The 25,161-nt window shown below is 39.5% G+C and overlaps 1 protein-coding gene across 2 annotated transcripts in view; it reads right to left on the bottom strand.

Moving 5' to 3' along the window:
* GOLM2 (golgi membrane protein 2) overlaps positions 1-25,161 on the bottom strand; it is an 85,224-nt gene that overhangs the window by 43,104 nt on the left and 16,959 nt on the right. For both annotated transcript variants that reach the window (XM_065941552.1, XM_065941553.1), the window contains exons 2-3: positions 5,938-5,992; positions 664-766 (exon numbers count right to left, since the gene is read on the bottom strand). In XM_065941552.1, the coding sequence (XP_065797624.1) occupies positions 664-766; positions 5,938-5,992 (158 nt within the window). The remainder of the gene's footprint in view (positions 1-663; positions 767-5,937; positions 5,993-25,161) is intronic.

The following is a 25,161-nucleotide window of genomic DNA, read 5'->3' as shown; positions in this document are numbered from 1 at the left end:
AACATTCTATCTCAGAAGTTCTGTATTTGAGAATATAATCAGTGAAATAACATAAGAGGGAAAAAATCCTTTTTGCACAAAGATTTTTGTAGCTGATAGAGCAGTGAGAAAAGGAAAACTCCTACAGTGGTCCAGCAACTGGGAGAGATTAAACAAGCTCCAGCACACCAATACACTGGGATAATTCATTACCTGTAAGTATGTCAATCTTTAATCCTAAAGATACATGGAAAATTACTGAACACTACTAGATTGAAAAATACATATGTAGTAGATGCATATTGACAACCTACAAGAGTAAGATGTCAGAAATGGATAAATAGTTTAAAATATGGTGAATCTTTCTAATTTTTGGTGTGCAGACCTAAAAAATACCTTTTACTGTAAAAGTGATTTCTTACAAGATTTTCTGTCTTACAATGAACTCTACTACAAGGGTACATTCAACATGCCTTGTAAGAGATATTTTCATGTTCTTCAAGCTATCAAAATAAAAGAAAATAGATTTCACAGACACGTACAAAGACAATAAAAAGGAATTTAAAAGACTTAGTAAAATGAAAGAAGAGAAGAAAAAGAGACTCCAGAAAGGAAGAAATGAATTGTCTGAATGTTGGACAAATACTCAAAATCGATAAATATGTACCACATGCAGACTCTTACCTCTCATATTCTAACCTCTTCACAAGGTAAGTGCTGTTCTTCCTATAGTCTTGCAGTTGGTCTTCCTGTCGAAGAAACTCCTGACGGAGCTCAGCAAGTTGCTCTATCCACAAAACGTAAAAAAACAAAAACAAAGGAATGAAGTTTACTTACTCTACTACTTCCTGTGAGAAGGAATGGGATTTTTAAAAATTATATACAGTTCTCAATTTATTTATTCATACTCTCAAGAAGCTAAATTATACAACTAGTACCATATTTAATTGCCTTCCATACACATGTATGGGCAATAAAATTTATTTCTAAAACAAGACAGCCTCAGTGGCTTTCACATCAATCAGAAATATTAAAAAATTATACACCTTTACACATTATGTAGACCATATGCTAAGTTGTAGAAACAGAACATGAAGAACTGCCTACCTCTCTAAACCTAACTGCTTTACAAAAAGTAGGGGGAAAATCATATTTTTTAGATGTGTTAGCTATGGATGCAGAATTCACTTTAAAATCACATTTGATTCCCATCTTAGGTACCAATCACTTTAGATCTGATTCCTAGTTCTGCTACTGAATTACATCCACATATACCAAAATTCCATTTCCAAAGCTTATAATCTCTGGACCAGAGCTAAAAGTTTTAGTTGTAATGAATAATACAAAATTTCAAACTGGATAGTAGATTAAAAGCTGAGCCAGATGCTCTTTTGTAAACACTTAATCTCTAATCACTGGCCCCACATTTTCTAGAGTCGCTCCATCTAATTCTACCAAAAAAAAATTCAGCCAAGGAAGAGAAATGTCAGTTTCTTGGACAGAGGATAAAAAAATTTGCCAACAGCCTTATCAGTTAAGCAAAAGCAGTAATTAAGAAACTCTTCATTTTTATAAATGGGAACAGAGGTCTATTCTATATAAGAAACATCTACTTATTAAGACTAAAATATAATTTCTAACTATAATATGCCAATATTATAACATCTGCTTTTCAGGAAACCCTTAACAAATTAGTCTTGTTACTTTAAAGGCACCCAGAAATCCTTGTGATGTAAGTTTTTTAAAAACAGATATAAACACAAATTTGTAAGTATATCCATGTAAAAACATAGAGAATAAAATTACATGAAAGTGCTATCAGTGATTAAGTTCAGTGGTGGGATTCTGAGTGCATTTTTTTCTCTACAACTTTATTGTGGAATCATAACTACAGTAACAACAGCAAATAAAAGTGTTCAAGTCACATGAACGCTTGATGAGGTAAAGTTTAACAATATGCATGTAGTAGCTACTGTATAGGATTAAAAATCAAATATGAAATGTAAATGATTTACATAAAACGCTTGTAGTTCATAATTATGCTTGCCTATTCAAGCCACATTTTTTATTATTTTTAAAATTTTAATTGAGATATAACACTATGTGAGTTCAAGACATACATGTTGATTTGATTCACTAACATATTGTAAAATGATTACCATCATATTAGCCAACACCTCCACTATTTCACATAATTACCACTTTTTTGTGTGTGGTGAGATCTACTCTTTCAGCAACTTCCAAGTATATAATACAGTATTGTTATAACACAATATTGTTAACTATAATCATCATGCTATACATAGATCCGGAGATCCATGGTCCATGGGGTTGCTAAGAGTCAGACACAACTGAGTAACTTCGCTTTCACTGTTCACTTTCATGCATTGGACAAGGAAATGGCAGCCCACTCCAGTGCTCTTGCCTGGAGAATCCCAGGGACGGGGGAGCCTGGTGGGCTGCTGTCTATGGGGTCGCACAGAGTCGGACATGACAAAGCGACTTCACTTTCACCTTTCACTTTCATGCATTGGAGAAGGCAATGGCAGCCCACTCCAGTGTTCTTGCCTGGAGAATCCCAGGGACGGAGGAGCCTGGTGGGCTGCTGTCTATGGGGTCGCACAGAGTCGGACACGACTGAAGCGACTTAGCACCAGCAGCAGCATACATAGATCACCAAACCTTACTCATCTTGTAACTAACAGTTTGTACCCTTTGGCCAACATCTCATTTTCCCCACATACCTCCCACACCCTGGTAACCACCATTCTACTCCCTGTTTCTATGAGTTTAATCAAGTCACATTTTAAATTTCTCTACTTGCTCAATTAACTCTACAATATGCAAACATGGTTGATTTCTGTAGTTTTTCCGTCATTTCCCCTACCTCAGATAAAAGTAACAAATCTGAGCCCAGGTATCCATGAATCACACATTCAGCTTGTTACCCGATCCCTGGTCCCACCTACTAAGCAGCAGAAGGCAAGAGGCAGCAGAACTCTGGCCTCAGCTATGGGTGTTGATTCTAAAGAACAATGAGATCCTGGCAGAAAACAGTGACAAAAAGTCTCGTAGGTTATAGACAGAGTTAGCCAGCAAAGATTCCAGAACTGAAAAGTTACTATAATTAAAAAAAAAATCAAACCAGCATAACCTCGCAGTTACTAGGGTAATGGGTCTCAACTGGTGATCTATAGGGCTCCTTCAGGCTTCTTTTTCCTACATAGCAAACCTAAGTTTACCTTCAGAATGAACGTGAGGCATGTATGATTTCAAGATTTGAAATTGCTTCTCTGCTTCCCCAAAATACTTCTAACAGTATTTGAAATATCTTTATCAGGAAATAAAGTCTTCCATTTGTAAATGGAGATAAAAGGCTTAAAACTCAATTGACAAAAAAAAAAAAACAGTATGAATTTCAGTGCATGTAAAATATCAGGTTCTAACCTATTTGAATACAGGGAAAGAAATATAAAGCATGGAGCTGGCAGGTGCTTTGAGTAGTTTAAAATAAAGACTTCAAAGGGGTAAAAGCAGAGCTGCCGGGGGTCTAGTGGTCAGGATTCTACAGTCTCAGTGCCACGGCCTGGGTTCAGGCCCCAGTCAGGAAACTGATAGCCCACAAGCCACGTGACGAGGCCAAGAAGAGCGGGGGTGGGGCGGGGTACAAACAGAGCAAAAATCAAAACTAAAGATAAAAGTTTTCTACATCACAGTTTTCCTTTCAGCTGATTGCCATGTGTTTTATTTTGAACCCAAAGATACTCTGTCTAGTGTGGCTGCTCAAGGTCACCACAGCACAGTGCTCCGCCTAACTTAATAGGATCTCAGATCCAACGCCGACGGTCCAATCGAGCCATAACAGTAACAGCAGGGTATGCTACAGAAGGGTATGGCCATATTCCCTCAATTTAACTTCAAAAGATTAGGAATATGGTTAAGAAAGGGGTTGCCTAGGATAAGCGTTTAAAGCCAAAAAAAAAGAAAAATCCTTACTTTTCAAACATTTTTATTTCAAATTTTCTTTCAGTGATAGGCATAAAAAAAGGTAAGTTATTCTAAATAAATCAATGTATACTAGATTGTTAGTTTACTTTCTCAGGCACTAAAAACAACTCCAACCTTTTTATTTCCAAGAAAATATTAATTAACATAAGGGTTGTTTTTTTTTTAAGAATCGGATGTGTATTAACTTCAATGTATCTGACATTAATCTCAATGAAAACAGGCAAATGTGGATTGTACTGTCAACTTGTCAAGGGTTAGTTTCAGTAGAAATAGTTCCTAAGGTGCAAAAGTCACATTAATGAAACTCAATCTCACGAGTCCAAGCTTCAGTAACTGCACTAAAGCCAAAAGTTGCACAGTTATAAGCTTAAATCAAATCTTTTTTCTTTGCCAAAGTCTATCACCTAAATTTCAAAGCATCTCAAGATTTACTTCAACTGTGGATATACACAGTACAATAAAGATTTTTAGTCAGTAACAGGGGCTGTCATTTCCTCTGACATATACAAGGAAAAGCCACAGTCTATTACTATTTACTAAGAAGTACACTTTGCTGACAGGCAGAACCAGCTGTAAACTACCAGCTGTAAGCTGCACTGACAGTGCGCCAGCTTCGGTGTCGTCCTGTGCACTTCTGCACGTCAAAAGGACAGAACATGGACACAAATGCAACAGAAACAAATTCGGCCACCCAGAAAGTGAACTTCTAACGGAAAACCAAAGCTGTTCAAAATCATAGATAGCGAAAAGTGAATAATCCCTGTGTTTGGGTTATAATACACCAATGCTACTTCCTAATGGTTTTGCTTGGGGAGGAACAAAGCTTGCATAAATTAGTCAACTCAGGTTGGCTTCTTCAAGAGGATGTTAAAAATATATTACCTAATTCTAAAGAGGTTCAAAATGGCTATAAAGAAAAATTTATGAAATTAGAGAGCAAGTACTACCCACATAGATATATTTAGAGAAACTGCATGCAAAGTTTTAAAATATATATTGCTGTAATCAAAGGGTGTGAGGGAAAAGAGGGGTAGTCCTTACACCCCAAATTCCAAAGGCCAGGGATAGCGTGAAGTAACGCAAGTAGAGTATAGAGTTTGTTCTCTTTAACTATTATTTTGATTCATAAAAGCTTTAGACATCTCCTATCACTTCATCAACCCCAAATATTCACTGGAAGGACTGATGCTGAAGCTGAAGCTCCAATACTTTGGCCACCTGATGCGAAGAGCTGACTCAGTGGGAAAAGACCCTGATGCTGAGAAATACTGAAGGCAAAAGGAGAAGAGGGTGGCAGAGGTTAGACAGCATCACCAACTCAATGGATGTGAATTTGAGCAAACTCCGGGAGGCAGTGGAGGACAGCGGAGCCTGGTGTGCCACAGTCCATGGGGTCGTAATGGGTCATACATGACTTAGCAACTGAACAACAACAATCACTTCATCAAAACAAAACAAAAAAAAAACTATTCATCTATCTGATCTACCTCCAAGCTCCCTGGTTTCTGTTCCAGGCTTCTTTGTACCCAGGGTAGGGTATCTAAAATATTGAGCTTGGGGGACCTGCCCAAAGCATTCCCAGACCGAATGGATTATTTCAGCAGGCTGGACACAGTACAGAAGGATCATTCCTAACCCTTTCGCTAGTAATCTGACAGTCTCCGAAGCTACACCTCAATTTTCTTTAAAGATTCTTATAACAGTTCATTGCATGAAATCTGTCCACAGCACAAGAACAAAATGCAGATCTCAAATTTTAACTTGTACTTATTATATATAAAACAACATTAAAAATTTTTTATTATCGCCTAAGACAAAAGGAAACATGTTTTGCCATCAGAGAAGTTTTGTTCAGAAACTCTACTTCATTTAGCTGTCTGACCTGAGGACTTCTGGATTCTTCAGGATGTTAGACATTTAGCGACCTTAATTTGTAAGTAAGTCTCTTACCCTTTAAATGATGTATGTCTGCCATCTGATATGATATGTTGTTCTGCAGTTTAACCTGAAAAAAAATTGTTTTACTTTTACTAAAGAATATGTAGTTTTGCTCATATTTACCTTTTCCCCTTCATATTCACTTTGAGCTTGATAATAAGTACAAAAGAAAAATATTTAAGTTACGTGCACCACAAATTTTCCAAAGAGAATTATAAGTTCTGATTTTGTAATATTCATTTTAAATTTGCATAAGAATATTCATTTTACTTAATACATAGTACAACATTGTTCAAAAGTTTGAAAGTTTGAGGTGAATATTGCTTTTCTGAAAAAAAAATCAGATTTTTTCCAAAGTCTTACCAGAAGATTTTCAACTCTATATTAAGAAAAAAATCAACGCCAAGTCGGAAGTCCTTATTGTTCATCAAGCTCCCCTAGGAGCTTGATACTACACAGGACTCGCCGCTGCAGCCGCTGGCCTCTAGAAGCCAGTACACGGGAGCACCGGGAACTGAAAGCGTACCCAAACGCGACTCAAGTTAAGCCTTACCACTTAATTTAAAAATGAAGACCAGGAATATCTTAGATAGTCAGGACATCAAGCAAAGAACCACAGTGCCTCAGTTCTTGCTTAAACAGGTTTCAGCTAATTGTAAATCCAACCAAAGTGTCGCTGCATTCTCCTGTCAGTCTCAACAGCAACATTATTTTGAAAGGCATAGATTGATTTACGCTGATCAAAAGCAGTACCATGAGTGGCAAATGATTATGCTAAACACCACTTAAATCTCTAAAGAAAAAAATTTTTAATTTTTCATCTTGAAATAAGTTTAGGTTCATAGGAAATTGCAAAGATAGCACAGAGAAGCCCCATATGCCCTTCACACAGCTTCTCCCCGCGCGTGCACCTTGTGTAACCACACCACTTCAAAACCAGGAGACCAACACTGATGCGACATGCACAGTTCTGTGCTGTTTTATCACACGTATGGAAGCAAAAGTGAAAGAGAAGTCGCTCAGTCGTGTCCGACTCTTTGCGACCCCATGGACTGTAGCCCCCCCAGGCTCCTCGGTCCATGGGATTTTCCAGGCATGAATACTGGAGTGGGTTGCCATTTCCTTCTCCATGGGATCTTCCCGACCCAGGGATCGAACCCGGGTCTCCCGCATTATAGGCAGACACTTTACCATCTGAGCTACCAGGGAAGCCCCAATACATACAGATTCATGTAAACACCATCAAAATCAAGATACAGAACTATACTATCATCACAAACATCTCTCTCATGCTATCCTTTACAGTCAAACCTATCCTCCTTCCCTACTATTCCTGATCCCAGGTAACCACTAACTTGTTCTCCACCTCTGTAATTTCATCATTTCAAGAATGCTATATAAATATAATCATACAGTATGTGAGCTTTTGAGATTCTTTTCAATCAGCATAATGTACCTGGGCTTCCCAGGTGTCAGTAGTGGTAAAGGACCCACTTGCCAATGCATGAGACATAAGAGACTGGGGTTGATCCCTGGGTGGGGAAGATCTCCTGGAGGAGGAAATGGCAACCCACTCCAATATTCTTGCCTGGAGAATCCCATGGACAGAGAAGCCTGGTGGGCTACAGTCTGTGGGGTTGCAAAGAGCCACACACAACTGAGCAACTTAGCACACACCACTAGCTCACTCCTCTTTATTGCTGAGTAACGGTGCATGCTTAGTCGCTCAGTCAAGTCCCACTCCCTGCAAACCCACGGACTATACCATCCACAGAATTCTCCAGGCCAGAATACTGGAGGAGGCAGCCGTTCCCTTCTCCATGGCATCTTCCCAACCCAGGGATTGAACCCAGGTCTCCCGCATTGCAGGCGGGTACTTTACCGGCTGAGCCACCAGGGAAGCCCTAATATTCCATGGTACGAACGCACAGCAGCTCGCTTAAGCATCCACCGCTACACATCATTTTAGTGGTTTCTAGTTTTTGCCTCTCACAAATACATGTAGAGCTTTAGAGGGCACTATGAGGGCGCCATAGAGGAAACTAGGGACACAACAATGGGTAAACACTCGGCACCCAAGTCTACTATTTAGAAGAGGTGGTCAAGTAAATAACTGCAATGTTGTAAAAATGTTCTTTTAAGCCGGGGTGGACAGACTACGGCCTGTGAGCCAAATCTGGCCTGCTGCCGGATTCTGTATGGATGGCAAACAAAGGATGGCTTTTACTTTTTTAAATGGTTGGAAATAAAAGTGAAAAGAATACTTCATGAATCATATGAAATTCAAATTTCAGTGTCTATAAATAAAGTTTTATGGGAAATAGCCACACCCATTCATTACCATATTGTCCATCGCTGCTTTGGAGCTGCAGTGATTGTGAAAAAAAGATCATATGGATTGCAAACCCTCAAGCATTTGCTGTGTTAACTCACTTCAGTATGTCCGACTCTTTGCAACCCTATGGACTGTAGCCCACCAGGCTCCTGTCCATGGGATCTCCAGGCAAGAACACTGGAGCGGGTTGCCATGCCCTCCTCCAGGGGATCTTCCCAACCCAGGGATCACACCCACGTTTCCCGAGGCTCCTACATTGCAGGTGGATTCCTTACTACTGAGTCACCTGGGAGGTCCAAGGATTCACCAGCTGGCCCTTAGAGAAAAAGTCTGCCAATTCCTGGTCCAAACTAACAGAGTGAGAACAAGAGATAAATGTATGTGAGGGAGATTAAAGGGGAACAGTGAATAGTCTGACTGACTGATTAGACAGAGGAGTAAAAGAAGAAACCTTAAGGATGATGTTTTGATTTCTAGAGTGAGGGGACTAAGGTGAGCGAGACTGCAGTACTCCCCAACAGGAAAATACGGGAGAAACAGACTTGGGATGGGAGGGAGAAGCGGGGAGATGACGTTTTTTTCAGATTTGAACCCACTGAATGTGAGGCACTTAGGACACATCCAAGAAGAGATCTTTAATAGGAAGCTGGATATATGAGTTTGGAGTTGATCTGAGAGCTATGACCAACCTAGACAGCATATTAAAAAGCAGAGACATTACTTTGCCAACAAAGGTCCGAGTAGTCAAGGCTATGGTTTTTCCAGTGGTCATGTGTGGATGTGAGAGTTGGACTATAAAGAAAGCTGAGGGCAGAAGAACTGATGCTTTTGAACTGTGGTGTTGGAGAAGACTCTTGAGAGTCCCTTGGACTGCAAGGAGATCCAACCAGTCCATCCTAAAGGAAATCAGCCCTGAATATTCATTGGAAGGACTGATGCTGAAGCTGAAACTCCAACACTTGGGCCACCTGATTCGAAGAACTGTCTCATCTGAAAAGACCCTAATGTTGGGAAAGATTGAGGGCAGGAGGGGAAGGAGACGACAGAGAATGAGGTGGTTGGATGGCATCACCAACTCGATGGATATGAGTTTGAGTAAACTCTGGGAGTTGGTGATGGACAGGGAGGCCCGGCGTGTGGCCGTCCACAGGGTCACAAAGAGTTGGACACGACTGAGTAACTGAACTGATCTCAAGAGTTACTAGCATACAAATGGCAAGTAAAACCACAGGAATGAGATCACTGATGAAAAGCTGCAAGAGGCAGCAGGAAAACTTGACACCAACAGCTGTGTGGTCTGTGATCAAAGAACTGCTCTCTAATAACTTCTAATTAGCCTCCGTCTATTTTCTTTCCCATTTCTTTTACAGTAGCCCCCCTCCAATCTGTGATTTTGCTTTCTGTGGTTTTAGTTACCAGCAGTCAACTGTGGTCTGAAAATTCCAGAAAGAAACAATTCTTAAGTTTTCAATTGCGTGCTGTCACGAGTAACGTGGTAGAATCTGGGCTGGCTCCCTCTGCTCTGCCTGGGATCCCTAATCATCGTCATCACCTGCCGCTAACATCCAACCACTCGGAGCACCACGGTTTAATGACCCAAGATCACCCAAAGCAAGTGCTTCTCCTCCTAACCTGTCACCAGAAGGTAAAGAGCAGCCTAATGCTACATCGTTCATCTCATCTCAGCTGACCAGGCAGGGATTTCATCATCTTATATCATCACAAGAAGGTGAGTCAAGGACGAGACATTCTGGGAGGGAGAGAACACATTCATATAGCTCTGATTACAGGATATTGTTATAATTGTTCTATTTTATTATTACTGTTGCTAATTTCTTACTGTGCCTAATTTAGAAATTAAACTTTATCATAGGTATGTATGTATGTAAAAAACCTAGGTAAATCTAGGGTTTAGTGCTATCTGTGGTTTCTGGTATACATTGGGGGTTCTAGGTATACATCCCCTGTGGATAAGGGGGGACTATTGTATTTTTATGATGCAACTTCTTTTTGCATTCTTTACCCCTCCAAAGAACATAACTATCCTTTATTTTTGTTTACAAGTTTTCATTACTTCGCTTTTTTATTCATTTTTATGATGCTATTCTAGCTTCTCTGTTTTAAATTCTACTCTTGAAACAACTAGAGAGATGCTATTTTTGAATACTAGGCTATGAGCGGCCTCAGCTTCCTGGACTGTCTCTTTTATATCCTTAAACTCATAAAAAAATTTTAATAGAGAAGAGGAAATTGAATCTATAGACTACGAAAAGTACTAAAGGATATTATAAGCAGTGCTACTTTATTCTTATCAGTTTAATTTTCTCTTCAATCTTTTTAATTGAGGATGGAGACGCTGATCCCAACAGCTCATATATACAGTCCTCATATTTCAAAAGCTGCTCTGGAACAATTAAAGGGAAAACCACAACTTGTCCAAATAAAAGCCTTTCTTAGTCCAAATAGAATGAACTTGATTTCCCACCTCATTCTTTTGCCAGGTAAAGATTTTCCAGTTAGCTTCTCAGACCCCCTTTATGGCACATCTCAAGTTCTCTATTATTCCTCTCAGTCTTTCCAGCAGGATTCTCAAAAAAATCTTACATTCAGTATTTAGTATTAGCAGCAGGTACCAGTTCCCAATTTATCTCACTTCCTATTAAGACGAGTTCCATAGCACTGCTTATCTCGCCTTCCATGTTCCTTTGAACAGAGCTGCCAAAGATCTACTCAAAGGTCTCTGGTAGATCATTAAACCCAGAAGTTCTCTTCCTTCTACAGTATTTTTATTATGTTGTTTAGTTTCAGAATCTAGATGTCTGCTACTAAATTATCTGTTCATCTTTTTGACACTGCACTATCACTGGCATCTGATACCTCTTCTCTCCACATATACAACCCAATCCCCCAAATCCTTACGTAGCTCCTAAAACAGCTAGACAAAGAATTCTTCTAACTTTCAATCTTATCCTTTTAAGGCAATCTGAACGTGTTTTTTATCTACTATGCACTCCTTTGTGTTTTTGCAAAATCTGAGCATGTAAAGCAATGACTTAATTTTAGCTTCAATCTTACGTTTTCTACTATCCTGAGTCTGCACAAAGTTATCCCACTTGGTTTCTGATTTTTAATCTTTCCTTCGGTGTCTTCAATCTGTTTTTCTTTACTTTTATGCTTTTCATTAATCATTTCTGCACACAGACAGGTCTCTTTAGTTTCTTCTTTGGTTTTTTTTTTTTTATTTTTTTTTTTTTTTTTTTATTTTTTTTTTTTTAATTTTTTTTTTTTAATATTATTTTATTAGTTGGAGGCCAATCACTTTACAACATTTCAGTGGGTTTTGTCATACATTGACATGAATCAGCCATATAGTTACATGTATTCCCCATCCCGATCCCCCCTCCCACCTCCCTCCCCACCCGACTCCTCAGGGTCCTCCCAGTGCACCAGGCCCGAGCACCTGACTCATGTATCCCACCTGGGCTGGTGGTCCGTTTCACCATAGATAATATACATGCTGTTCTTTCAAAACATCCCACCCTCACGTTCTCCCCCAGAGTTCAAAAGTCTGTTCTGTATTTCTGTGTCTCTTTTTCTGTTTTGCATATAGGGTTATCGCCACCATCTATCTAAATTCCGTATATATGTGTTAGTATACTGTAATGTTCTTTATCTTTCTGACTTACTTCACTCTGTATAATGGGCTCCAGTTTCATCCATCTCATTAGAACTGATTCAAATGAATTCTTTTTAACGGCTGAGTAATATTCCATGGTGTATATGTACCACAGCTTCCTTATCCATTCATCTGCTGATGGGCATCTAGGTTGCTTCCATGTCCTGGCTATTATAAACAGTGCTGCGATGAACATTGGGGTGCACGTGTCTCTTTCAGATCTGGATTCCTCAGTGTGTATGCCCAGAAGTGGTATTGCTGGGTCATATGGCAGTTCTATTTCCAGTTTTTTAAGAAATCTCCACACTGTTTTCCATAGTGGCTGTACTAGTTTGCATTCCCACCAACAGTGTAAGAGGGTTCCCTTTTCTCCACACCCTCTCCAGCATTTATTGCTTGTAGACTTTTGGATAGCAGCCATCCTGACTGGCGTGTAATGGTACCTCATTGTGGTTTTGATTTGCATTTCTCTGATGATGAGTGATGTTGAGCATCTTTTCATGTGTTTGTTAGCCATCTGTATGTCTTCTTTGGAGAAATGTCTGTTTAGTTCTTTGGCCCATTTTTTGATTGGGTCGTTTATTTTTCTGGAATTGAGCTTCAGGAGTTGCTTGTATATTTTTGAGATTAATCCTTTGTCTGTTTCCTCATTTGTTATTATTTTCTCCCAATCTGAGGGCTGTCTTTTCACCTTACTTATAGTTTCCTTTGTTGTGCAAAAGCTTTTAATTTTCATTAAGTCCCATTTGTTTATTTTTTTCACAGAATTAGAACAAATAATTTCACAATTTGTATGGAAATACAAAAAACCTCGAATAGCCAAAGTAATCTTGAGAAAGAAGAATGGAACTGGAGGAATCAACCTGCCTGACTTCAGACTCTACTACAAAGCCACAGTCATCAAGACAGTATGGTACTGGCACAAAGACAGAAATATAGATCAATGGAACAGAATAGAAAGCCCAGAGATAAATCCACGAACCTATGGACAGCTTATCTTTGACAAAGGAGGCAAGGATATACAATGGAAAAAAGACAATCTCTTTAACAAGTGGTGCTGGGAAAACTGGTTAACCACTTGTAAAAGAATGAAACTAGAACACTTCCTAACACCATACACAAAAATAAACTCAAAATGGATTAAAGATCTAAATGTAAGACCAGAAACTATAAAACTCCTAGAGGAGAACATAGGCAAAACACTCTCCGACATAAATCACAGCAAGATCTTCTATGACCCACCTCTTCTTTGGTTTTAACCCTCTGGGAGCCTTCCCTTTTAACACTTCCACCACCTACTCACCTTCAATAGGAAGTTGATTATTTCTCCTCATAGTTTTAATTTCCTTGTGTTCCAATTGGAATTTGTTTATCTTTGAAATGACTCTATCAAAACCTCTCAGCTGTTGGGAAATTAATTTGAGTTCTCACTACTGCATGATTGGAAAAAAGGTATTTCATTTTGTTATATATTCTGTTGACCTGGCGATGCTATAAAATACAGATGGTCCTCTGCACCCACCATTTTATATAAAGAATTTGAGCATCCATCTCTGCACAGGGGCTTCTGGAACCAATCCCTTCGGTACTGGGGGATGACTTTTCTTTCTAAATATATTCCAGACCAGTAACAGTGTATAAACCTTAAGAAGTATTATTTAATTTATAAATGGATTCTCATTGTCTGGCTTCTTAGGTTCTTTCTGGTTACTTTCAGACTTTTCCCACAACATCGTTATTTACAATATGAAAGACAGACACCAAATAATCATTTTCTTTTTTCAAATTTCTTTGGGGATGAGAGACAGATGTGTGTAGACAGACACACACGCATACATACATTCACAAACACAGCCCCATCTCTTTGTCTAATTTACACCTATGGTCAGCTAGACCTCAACCCAGATTTGAACACACCCTCCAAACTCCCACAATGCTCAGAATGCCTTGTCCGGCTTCAGGGTCTACTGGGGAAAGCCTCACATTCAGTCTTTTAAAAAACAAAGCATTCCCTCATCACAGGCAGTCCTATCTCTAACCAGAGTGTCACTTTGTCTCTTCTCTACCCTCAAGGTTACCAGAAATGAAAATTCCACGAGAACAGAAGCTCGGTTCATCCCTTGCCCAGGGCTGGCACGCTGCCCGAACCCGGTAAACACGGTAAGTGTCCGTTGAATGCCGCCTTAGACTTCAGAGTTCCGTATTCTTTGTACTACGTGCTTTCCTACCTTGAATTGTACTCTATCCCCACTTGTAGAATTCTAGTTATCCTTTAATACTTCTGAACTCCCTCATTTATTTCCCTTTGTTATCGACTTCACTGCCTTGGTGAGGCTTCATGGCGCCTCTCTTCTATATAGTACTGGTGTGTCTGCCATTTGAAGTGCATTTATAATAGGTCGCTTATCCATGCTCCCCTTGGCCTTTTCCATGTTGATCTCTCAAAATGTGTTTACAATTCTTTCTGAGACATTTTTCCCCGTTCTTCTTCTGAGGCATGTGCTCTTTATCTCTTTTTTCAGTAAGAATTATCTTCTCCTGATATTTTCTTATAGCATTTCTTGCTCATCCCCAGCTACTTCATCTGTTTCCCTCTAATCTTTCTTCCTCTAATACCCAAAACCTAATCTTTATATTTCTACCGCTCCTTCTGAAGCTCTCTTAATGCCTCCCCATCCCCCATGGCTACTCTGAATTAATTCTGGCAGCTGTTAACAGCTCACTTGCTCTGCTTTTCTTTTCATTCTGGGATCTTGAAAATGGCTCAGCTGTGCCTGCTTCACTTTCATTATGACCTGTTCTCAGGCAAGTCAGCACAACTATGACCACTGATCCCAAAGGCTACAGACAATTGGCTTTTTAGAGATGTCATTTCTGGCTCCTTTTCCTCCACACTAGAAACATTTTTCCTGATTTCTAGAAATAATTCTATCTTTAGTATTATAACTGCCAAACCTGACTGATGCTCACAATCACCTGGGGAGCTTTAAGAAATTACACACCTTGCCTCCCCTCCCCTACTCCAGTTTCCCCTCCCCAACTCCAGTCTGACTCAGCAGCCTGGGGAAGGGCCCCAGAATCTTTTTTTTTTTTAAAGCTAAAGTGATTCTGATAAATAACCACATTCAGCAATTACTCATCTACAGTATGTCTTTGACTGGCACCTATATGAACTGGATCAAAATGGAAAATTATTAATAATAAGTACTAAATACTTATTCTGTGCCAGGCCTTGTGCTAAGCTAAACACAATAACACAAATATTACTGCGGTTAGTCCCACAACCACCCTCTGCGGTGGGTTCCTGGTTTCACAGACGCATCACACGACCACAGTAGGTTCTGAGCATTCTTCCTAGTGGTCCCAAACCAAAGTCTGTGTTCGTGACCACCATATATACACTAGATCAACAGTTAGTAGGTATCTATAACCTTTTTATTTCTTATTCCTCATACATTGCACACATAGAATTCAGTCAACATTCCAAACACACCTGCAACTTTTATCGATACTTGATCTGTTAAAGAATTAATCTCTCATGAAGCAAGTTTTAGTTTAAGCTATACTTAGTTACATTTTTTTTTTCATTTATTTTTATTAGTTGGAGGCTAATTACTTCACAACATTGTAGTGGGTTTTGTAATACATTGACATGAATCAGCCACGGAGGTACATGTATTCCCCATCCCGATCCCCCCTCCCACCTCCCTCTCCACCTGATTCCTCTGGGTCTTCTCAGTGCACCAGGCCAAGCACTTATCTCATGCATCCCACTTGGGCTGGTGATCTGTTTCACTATAGATAATATACATGCTGTTCTCTTGAAACATCCCACCCTCGCCTTCTCCCACAGAGTCCAAAAGTCTGTTCTGTACATCTGTGTCTCTTTTTCTGCCCTGCATATAGGGCTATCGTTACCATCTTTCTAAATTCCATATATATGTGTTAGTATGCTGTAATGTTCTTTATCTTTCTGGCTTACTTCACTCTGTATAATGGGCTCCAGTTTCATCCATCTCATTAGAACTGATTCAAATGAATTCTTTTTAACGGCTGAGTAATATTCCATGGTGTATATGTACCACAGCTTCCTTATCCATTCATCTGCTGATGGGCATCTAGGTCGCTTCCATGTCCTGGCTATTATAAACAGTGCTGCGATGAACATTGGGGTGCATGTGTCTCTTTCAGATCTGGTTTCCTGGGTGTGTATTCCCAGAAGTGGGATTGCTGGGTCATATGGCAGTTCTATTTCCAGTTTTTTAAGAAATCTCCACACTGTTCTCCATAGCGGCTGTACTAGTTTGCATTCCCACCAACAGTGTAAGAGGGTTCCCTTTTCTCCACACCCTCTCCAGCATTTATTGCTTGTAGACTTTCGGATAGCAGCCATCCTGACTGGCATGTAATGGTACCTCATTGTGGTTTTGATTTGCATTTCTCTGATGATGAGTGATGTTGAGCATCTTTTCATGTGTTTGTTAGCCATCTGTATGTCTTCTTTGGAGAAATGTCTGTTTAGTTCTTTGGCCCATTTTTTGATTGAGTCATTTATTTTTCCAGAATTGAGCTGCAGGAGTTGCTTGTATATTTTTGAGATTAGTCCTTTGTCTATTGCTTCATTTGCTATTATTTTCTCCCAATCTGAGGGCTGTCTTTTCTCGCTGTTTGCAGATGACATGATCCTCTACATAGAAAACCCTAAAGACTACCAGAAAATTACTAGAGCTAATCAACGAATATAGTAAAGTTGCAAGATATAAAATTAACACACAGAAATCCCTTGCATTCCTATACACTAACAATGAGAAAACAGAAAGAGAAATTAAGGAAACAATACCATTCACCATTGCAACAAAAAGAATAAAATACTTATGAGTATATCTACCTAAAGAAACAAAAGACCTATACATAGAAAACTATAAAACACTGATGAAAGAAATCAAAGAGGACACAAACAGATGGAGAAACATACTGTGTTCATGGATTGGAAGAATCAATATTGTCAAAATGGCTATACTACCCAAAGCAATCTATAGATTCAATGCAATCCCTATCAAGCTACCAATGGTATTTTTCACAGAACTAGAACGAATAATTTCACAATTTGTATGGAAATACAAAAAACCTCGAATAGCCAAAGTAATCCTGAGAAAGAAGAATGGAACTGGAGGAATCAACCTGCCTGACTTCAGACTCTACTACAAAGCCATAGTCATCAAGACAGTATGGTACTGGCACAAAGACAGAAATATAGATCAATGGAACAGAATAGAAAGCCCAGAGGTAAATCCACACACCTATGGACACCTTATCTTTGACAAAGGAGGCAAGGATATACAATGGACAAAAGACAACCCCTTTAACAAGTGGTGCTGGGAAAACTGGTCAACCACTTGTAAAAGAATGAAACTAGAACACTGTCTAACACCACACACAAAAATAAACTCAAAATGGATTAAAGATCGAAATGTAAGACCAGAAACTATAAAACTCCTAGAGGAGAACATAGGCAAAACCCTCTCCAACATAAATCACAACAGGATCCTCTATGACCCACCTCCCAGAATATTGGAAATAAAAGCAAAAATAAACAGATGGGACCTAATGAAACTTAAAAGCTTTTGCACATCAGTTACATTTTTAAAGAGAATAAGATAAGCAAGGTCTCTGGTCTTGGTTGGCTACAATGAATCATTACAAAGGTTTCTATTCACTCATTCATTTTTTTTTTTTTTTTTGATAAGTCATTTATAAAGCATTTACTGAGCATCCACTATGTGCTAGGCCTGAGGATATGAAGGATTTGGTTTTGGTCACAAAGAATCATTAAAGTTTGTTTATTCATTCATTCTGTCAGGCAGTCTTAAGGAAAGCATTAACTGAATACCTAATAAGTGAAGGACACCACAGAAGGCCTAGAAATACAGCAATATACAAGAAACAGGAGGGAGGTCTGGATAAAAGATGAACATTTTGGAGTCATCAGCATAACTGAAGTTTTCTGCATAGATATGATTACTTCAGAAAAGAACAGAATAAGAGAAGAGGATCTCAAATAGAAAACTATGAACTTTAATACTTAATAGGAGAGAAGCCAGCAAAGGAGACGAAGAGCTGAGAAGAGCAGGCGTCTGCGCCATGCAGGACAAGAGCTCAGCGCTGGGCAAAGACACCGAGGTATTAGGAACAGGAGGAGAAAACCGCAGATGTGAACAGAGACAACTTTCTGTTAAAGAAATGTGACTGGGAAGGGGAAAAAAGGCTCAAGTATATTTTAAGTACTGAGGAGCAAGTATAGATAAAGGGATTGAATGTAACAGGGAGACTGGATTAGTAATAGAAAAAGGTTTTTGAAAATGTAAAGGAGATTGGATCCACAGAACAGGTGGAGAGGCTGGTCCTGGAGAAAGAATGAACCCTTTTTTATTCTAACAAGGAGGAGAGACATGTGGGTGGAGATGTAGGTATGCCTGCAGATTTGTTAGTATGGTAGCTCCTGTTCAATTCTTGGTCAAGCAGGAAACAAGATTATCTGTTCAGGTCAAGGAGAAAAGGAAGTTAAAGGGACTCAGGGTCTGAGGAGGGCAGAAGTTTGAAAGTTGTTGGAATGAGTGTGTTGACTAGAGATATGTAATTTGTAAGGTGCTGCTGAAAACCCACCTGAGGTAGCTGATCATACATTTCTATAAGTACCAGGCTGGTTATAAGAATTTCTCCAGCTGCACTTGAAATAGACATGTGAGAGAAAAATGGCAAGAAACTAAATAATAGACCATGGAATCTTAGCTGCACAGTGAAGTCACTCAGTCGAGTCTGACTCTTTGCGACCCCATAGACTGTAGCCTAATAGGCTCCTCCATCCATGGGATTTTCCAGGCAAGAATACTGGAGTGGGTTGCCATTTCCTTCTCCAGGAGATCTTCCCAACCCAGGGACCGAACCCAGGTCTCCCAAATTGTAGGCAAACGCTTTACCATCTGAGCCACCAGGGAAGTCCAGCTGCATAGAAAGGAAAGGAAAGAATAAACAAGGATCCTGGAAAGGAAGAAAAAAGGATCAGCACTCTAGGTGAAATTGAGAAACAAGTAGAGTTTGTTTGGCAGTTCTAATCTTTTTTAAAAATATATTCTCCCAAGAATACACATGTTTGAAGCTTATAAACTTTCAAGGATTTGAAATCTTATGTCAGGTTCATGTCAGAATGAAATAATAATCAGGCTGTTTGTACTCATTAATGTAGGGTAATATTTATAACTCTCATCCCAGATACTTTGTAGGATTGCTCCTCCCTGATTCTTTCCAAACTGGGTTGGCCGGGGCGGGGGTGGGGGGGTGGGGGGCGTGGACAGTGAGGGCTTTCCTGGAGGCTCAGACAGTAAAGAACCTTCCACAAGGCAGAGACCCGGGTTTGATCCCTGGGTTGGGAAGATCCCCTGAAGAAGTGAATGTCAATCCACTCTAGTACTCTTGACTAGAGAATTCCACGGACAGAGGAGCCTGGCAGGCTACAGTCCACAGGGTCACAAAGAGTCGTACATGACTGAGCCTGCAAGCATATAATGAAATGTGAGTAAAACGACAGGAATCGCTTCCAGGCATAAGCAATTAATTACAGGGAGCACAATTCACCACTCTCTCATTTTACCAAAGCCACCAGTGTTTCAGATGGTGGCTGCTCAATCCTCTAGGGTCCTAAAATGACAAAGACACAGAGCAATGCCTCCAGTCGACCCACAAAGGGCACGTTGAATATCAATTTTAATCCACATCAGAGGGTGCCGAGGGTTTCCCAGGGAGTGCCAGTGGTAAAGAACCTGCCTGTGAAAGCAGGAGACCTAAGAGACACTAGTTCAATCCCTGGGTCGGGAAAATCCCCTGGAGGAGGACATGGCAACCCACTCCAGTGTTCTCGCCTGGAGAATCCCGTGGACAGAGAAACCTTGGAGGCTGCAGCTCACAGTATTGCAAAGAGTCAGACACGACTGAGCACACGAGGGTGCAGATGAAGGACCAAGACAGGGAAGGAGAGAGTGAGGGGGGTGATTATAGCACGGCCGATTTGGAAGGGAAAGCAGGGCAGACCACCCTGGAAAGGGTGAGAGCAAGTCTCCTCCGTAGCTGTCGCACGAAGCCCATAAGGCACCTCCATTGGCACATTTCACTAATTCCTGAAACTTGAAATGTGAAAAAAAAAAAAAAAAAAAAAAATCAGAAGTTCTCCACAAGTTAGCACCCTTTCTCCACTTTCCCATTACTTTCAGGGGCTTCTTCACCCTTTGGTTCTCCTGCCTCTTATCTCTTTTCATCCTGTTCACCAGTCCGTCAGTGCCTGTAACTACATGGTACAAGCTACCACCAAGTGCGGGGAATTCCCTGCTGGTCCACTAGTTAAGATTCAGTGCTTTCACTGCCATGGGCCCAAGTTCGATCCCTGGTTGGGGAACTAAGATTCCATAAGCTGTGTGGCATGGCCAAACATAATAAAGTAAATAAATAAATATTATCACCAAGTCCTGCCAGTTCTTCTGCACTGTTTCTCAGGTCTGACCCTTAACTTATTCTATGTTCATTCCAACCACCTACAGGGACCATTTTCATATATCTGCACTGGAACACAAGCTCAACATTATTACCACATAAATAAATGAAGATATCTAATCTAGCATTTGTCTCTTCCCAATTTTATTTATTTCCTAACAGTAGCGAGAAACATCTTTGGAAAAACTTTGTTTTCCATCAAGTTTTCCACTAGTCAAGTTCCAACAACAGAATACTATTGTTCCTAGTGTATAGAATATAAAATTCTGCTACTGAAAATTTAATGCCTTCTACAAAGTAGGTACCACTTTCTCTATCCAGTTATCAGAAATGGTCTCTCTGACATAGTCAAGTTAGTTTTAACCATCTATAATGATTAGATTCCTCTTTCCTATGTTCATTTATATCAGCAGATGGTAGTAATGGGGGTCAGGAGAACTGTTTGGGTTCTGGATAAATGGATTGTGAAACTAAGCCAACAGAATTTGCTGATAAGTTGGAAGTAGGGGTGAGAAAGGAGGAGTCAAGAACAACTCCAAAGTTTCTGGTCTGATAAAGGAAGGAGTCACCATTAACTTTTTTGGGAATGACTGTGAGTAGACGTTCTAGGATTGGGGAAATACCAGGGGGTTGGCTTTGGACAGGTTAAGTCCAAAACCACAGTTGCCATTCAAGAGAAAATGACTAGGGAGTTCAAGATGATATCAAGGGATATCTGGAAAGATCAAGCCTAGATTCAAGAGAACAGTTTGTTGTTGTTTAGTTGCCAAGTCATGTTCAACTCCTTGCAACCCCAGGAACTGCAGTGCACCAGGCTTCCCTGTCCTTCACCATCTCCTGGAGTTTGCTCAAACTTATGTCTATGAGTTTGCTCAAATTCATGACTCATTTGGTGATGTCATTCAACCATCTCATTCTCTGTCACCCCCGTCTCTTCCTGCCTGCAATCTTTTCCAGCATCAGGGTCTTTTCCAATCAATCAGTTCATTCCATCAGGGGGCCAAACTATTGGAGCTTCAGCATCAGTCCTTCCAATGAATATTCAGGGTTGATTTCCTTTAGGAGTGACTATTTTGATCTCCTTGCTGTCCAAGGGACTCTCCAGAGTCTTCTCCAACACCAGAGTTCAAAAGCATCAATTCTTCGGCGCTCAGCCTTCTTTAAATCGATAGTATATAGATAGTATTTAAGTAAGTGTCAATAGGAGCTCTCCAAGAAACTTAGTATAGATAAGAAAGACGTCCCAGGACTAAGTCTTGGGGCATTTCCTTTGAGGAGAAAAAGGAAAAAAAAAAAAAAGAATGAGAAGGAATGGATAAAATGCAGAAGAAAAGCTTGATTTCCTGAAAGCCTAATTCAAGGAAGAAGAGGAGGGAATAACCAACTTACCAAATGCTGTTTATAGGTAAGCAAGGTGATGACTATGAATTAACAAGTGGATTTAACAACACTGAAATCACTGGTACCTTGAAAAGGACACGGGTGCTACAGCAGGGGCAAAAACCTGATAGGAAAGGATTTAAGGGGAAAACATCTAAGCTGTCTCCAGCACAGGCTGCCAGAGGAATTCACTCTTAACAGTAATCCTTCCACTTAGCAGGAGGCCAATAGGGTTTCAACTCACTCTGTGAAAGTTACCTCAGTTACACTCATTATTTTCAAGTAAAAACTTGATCACAGAGTTAGTCCTTGGTCCTCTGACATGGATTTTTCCAGAAATAACTGTATTGGAAAGCTCACTTTAGTTCTCAACACCTAGAGTGAGTACATCCTCAACTTTCTAAGGTTTCCATTTAATAGAATTTTGTTCTGTTAAAGGGAATTCTTTCTATGTGCAATTAAATATGATTTAATTTTATGCCACTACAAGAGTTTTTATATTAAACTTTTTTCTCAAATTAAAAAAAAAAAAAAAACCAAACCTCAGTTTCAGTCATGGGCTGGGAAGAAGGGAAATGGAGAATGTTGTTCAGTAGGTACAGCACTTCAGGTCTACGAGATGAAAAAGCGCTAGGGATCTGTTGCACAACATGTAGCTAACATTGGAAGTGAAAGTCGCTCAGTTGTGTCCAACTCCAAGGACTGTAACCTGCCAGGCTTCTTTGTTCATAGGATTTCCCAGGCAAGAATACTGGGTAGCCATTCCCTTCTCCAGGGGATCTTCCCAACCCAGGGGTTGAGCCCAGGTCTCCTGCATTGCTGAGGGATTCTTTACCATCTAAGCCACCAGCTAACATTACTGTTTAAAATGATTAAGATGTAAATTTGATTAAATTTGATAAAAAATTATTAGATATAAATTTTACATTATGTGGGGTTTTAAAATCACAGGTAAAAAAATTCTTTTACAGACATACATTCTGCTGGCAAATAAATCTATAATAATAAGTAACTGGAGGCACAGCAGATACCATAACAATATTTGAGGAGTAAAATGTGTTTTGTTTGTGGGAGGGGCACCATTTAAGGAAGTAAAACCTGCTAAGAAACTTTTCTCACTAAACTGTAAAATAGTTTCCTACTTTCCCTCCAGTTAAGGCAAGAGATACTGTACAGTATTAGTGCAGCATAAGCTACAGGAAGGGGTCATTTATAAGCAGAATATGCACAAGCACAAAACTACCTTGCAGAACATGGTATGAAAGTGGTATATGTATTTATATTCTTTAGTCATAGTCTCTCAGGGTATTCCCAGGTCTTTTTACCTGGTTCTCTAGTAACTCTCTTTCATCCCTTGATTTTAGCTGCTCTTCTCTGGATCGATCTTAAAACTTAAACAGCAGCAAGAATAGAGAATAATACATCTGAAAGGCTGATTAATTTGATATTTATCATGAAACTGTAAGGCAGATAGGGCTTGCACTTCCCATTTAATAGAGAAAGCTAAACATTGTAAAAGTGATTTTCCTCTGATCTCATATCAAATGTTAAAACTAAAACCTAGGTCTTCTGATTTCTAAACCAGTAGTATTCCCACTATACCATAGTTACTTTCTCGGGTGGAGGGTAATAAACAGCAGGGAATAAGAGACTAGTTTTGCAACTGATCATATTTAGCCTTTTTAATGAACGATCTAGAAAACATTCACAGAGCCAAAGAATGACGTTGGACCCTTACCCTGCACGATACAGGAAGATTAACTCAAATGGATCAAAAACCTAAATTTAAGGGCTAAAACTATAAAACTCTTAGAAGAAAACATAGGGGAAAATCTTTATGACCTTTGATTTGGTAACGGTTTTTTAAATATGACACAGAAGCACAGGCAACAAAAGAAAAAATAAATAAAATTACACTTTATTAAAGTTTAAAACTTCTGTATATCAAAGGACACTATCAAAAAAAAAAAAAGGACACTATCAACAGAGTGAGGAAATATTTTCAAATCATATATCTGACAAGGATTTACTATCTAGACTACATAAAGAGCTCCTACAACTCAACAGAAAACGCTTCAAACATGAACAAAGGACTTAGAGATTTCTCGAAAGGTAAAAATGGTCAAGAAACACATGAAAAGAGATTAAACATCATTAGTTGTTAGAGAAAAGCAAATCAAAACCACAAATGGGACACCATGAGGATGGGCTATCATTTCAAAAAACAGGGCGATGAACAACATGTGTTTACAAGGGTACAGAGAAACTGGAACCCTTGTACATTGCTGGTAGGAGTCTAAAATGGCACAGCCACTGTGGAACACAGTTTGGCGCTTTCTCAAAAAATTAAAACATAAAATTACCATGGAGCCAGCAATTCCACTTCTAGGTACATACCCCAAAGAACAGAAAATAGAGATTCAAACATAGACTTATATACCAGTGTTCAAAGGAGTATTATTCACAATAGTTAAAAGGTGGAAACAACTCAAGCCAGAAGAATGGATAAGGAGAATGTGGTATACACATACAATGGAATAGCATTAAGTCCTGAAGAGGAATGAAGTTCAGATACATGCTACAACACAGGTAAACCTTGAAAGCACATGTAAGTGAAATAAGCCATACACAAAGGACAGATGCAGTATTATTCCACTCATATGAAGAATCTAGAATAGACAAATTCATAGAGACAAAAAAGGAGAATAGAGGTTACTAGGGTCTGGGAGAGGTGGGCAGTTACTGTTTAATGAGTAAGGAGTTTTTCCTTAGGATGGTGAAAAAGTTCTGGAAATAGTGGTGATGGTCATGCAACACTGTGAATGTACTCAATGCCAAAAAATTGTAAACTGAAACATGGTTAAAACAGTAAATTTTATGTTATGTAAATTTTACCACAATAAAAAAAACTAATAATGAAGAGTCTGGTCCTAAATAGCTTTATCTGCAGGCACAAATTCCCTTCCTTCCCCACAGTGCCCTGCATTCCACTCTCCTATGGAACTGCCTGACCTTAGGGGGTCAACTTACTTTCAAGCTTTCCTGGCTTCATGCGTGTTCCCTCTGTCCTCACTGCTTTCTAAGTTTGGTTGGTGAACTACTCTTCATCTATTAGGATTCATCTTCAGCAAGTCCTTTCTTTCCTGACTTCCTGAAGCAGTTAAATCAATTGTTCCTCTATACTCTCAAATCTCTTTGTAGACAGTTCTAATGTGGCATTTAATCATGCATTATGGATCATTTCTCTGTGTGTCTCCGCCATTAGATCAAGTTCCTTGAGGACTAGCATTGAATCTTACCTTTC

This window comes from Muntiacus reevesi, chromosome 7, assembly GCF_963930625.1.
Source record: "Muntiacus reevesi chromosome 7, mMunRee1.1, whole genome shotgun sequence".
Taxonomy (NCBI): domain Eukaryota; kingdom Metazoa; phylum Chordata; class Mammalia; order Artiodactyla; family Cervidae; genus Muntiacus; species Muntiacus reevesi.
This window is presented reverse-complemented; position numbering and strand designations above follow the sequence as displayed.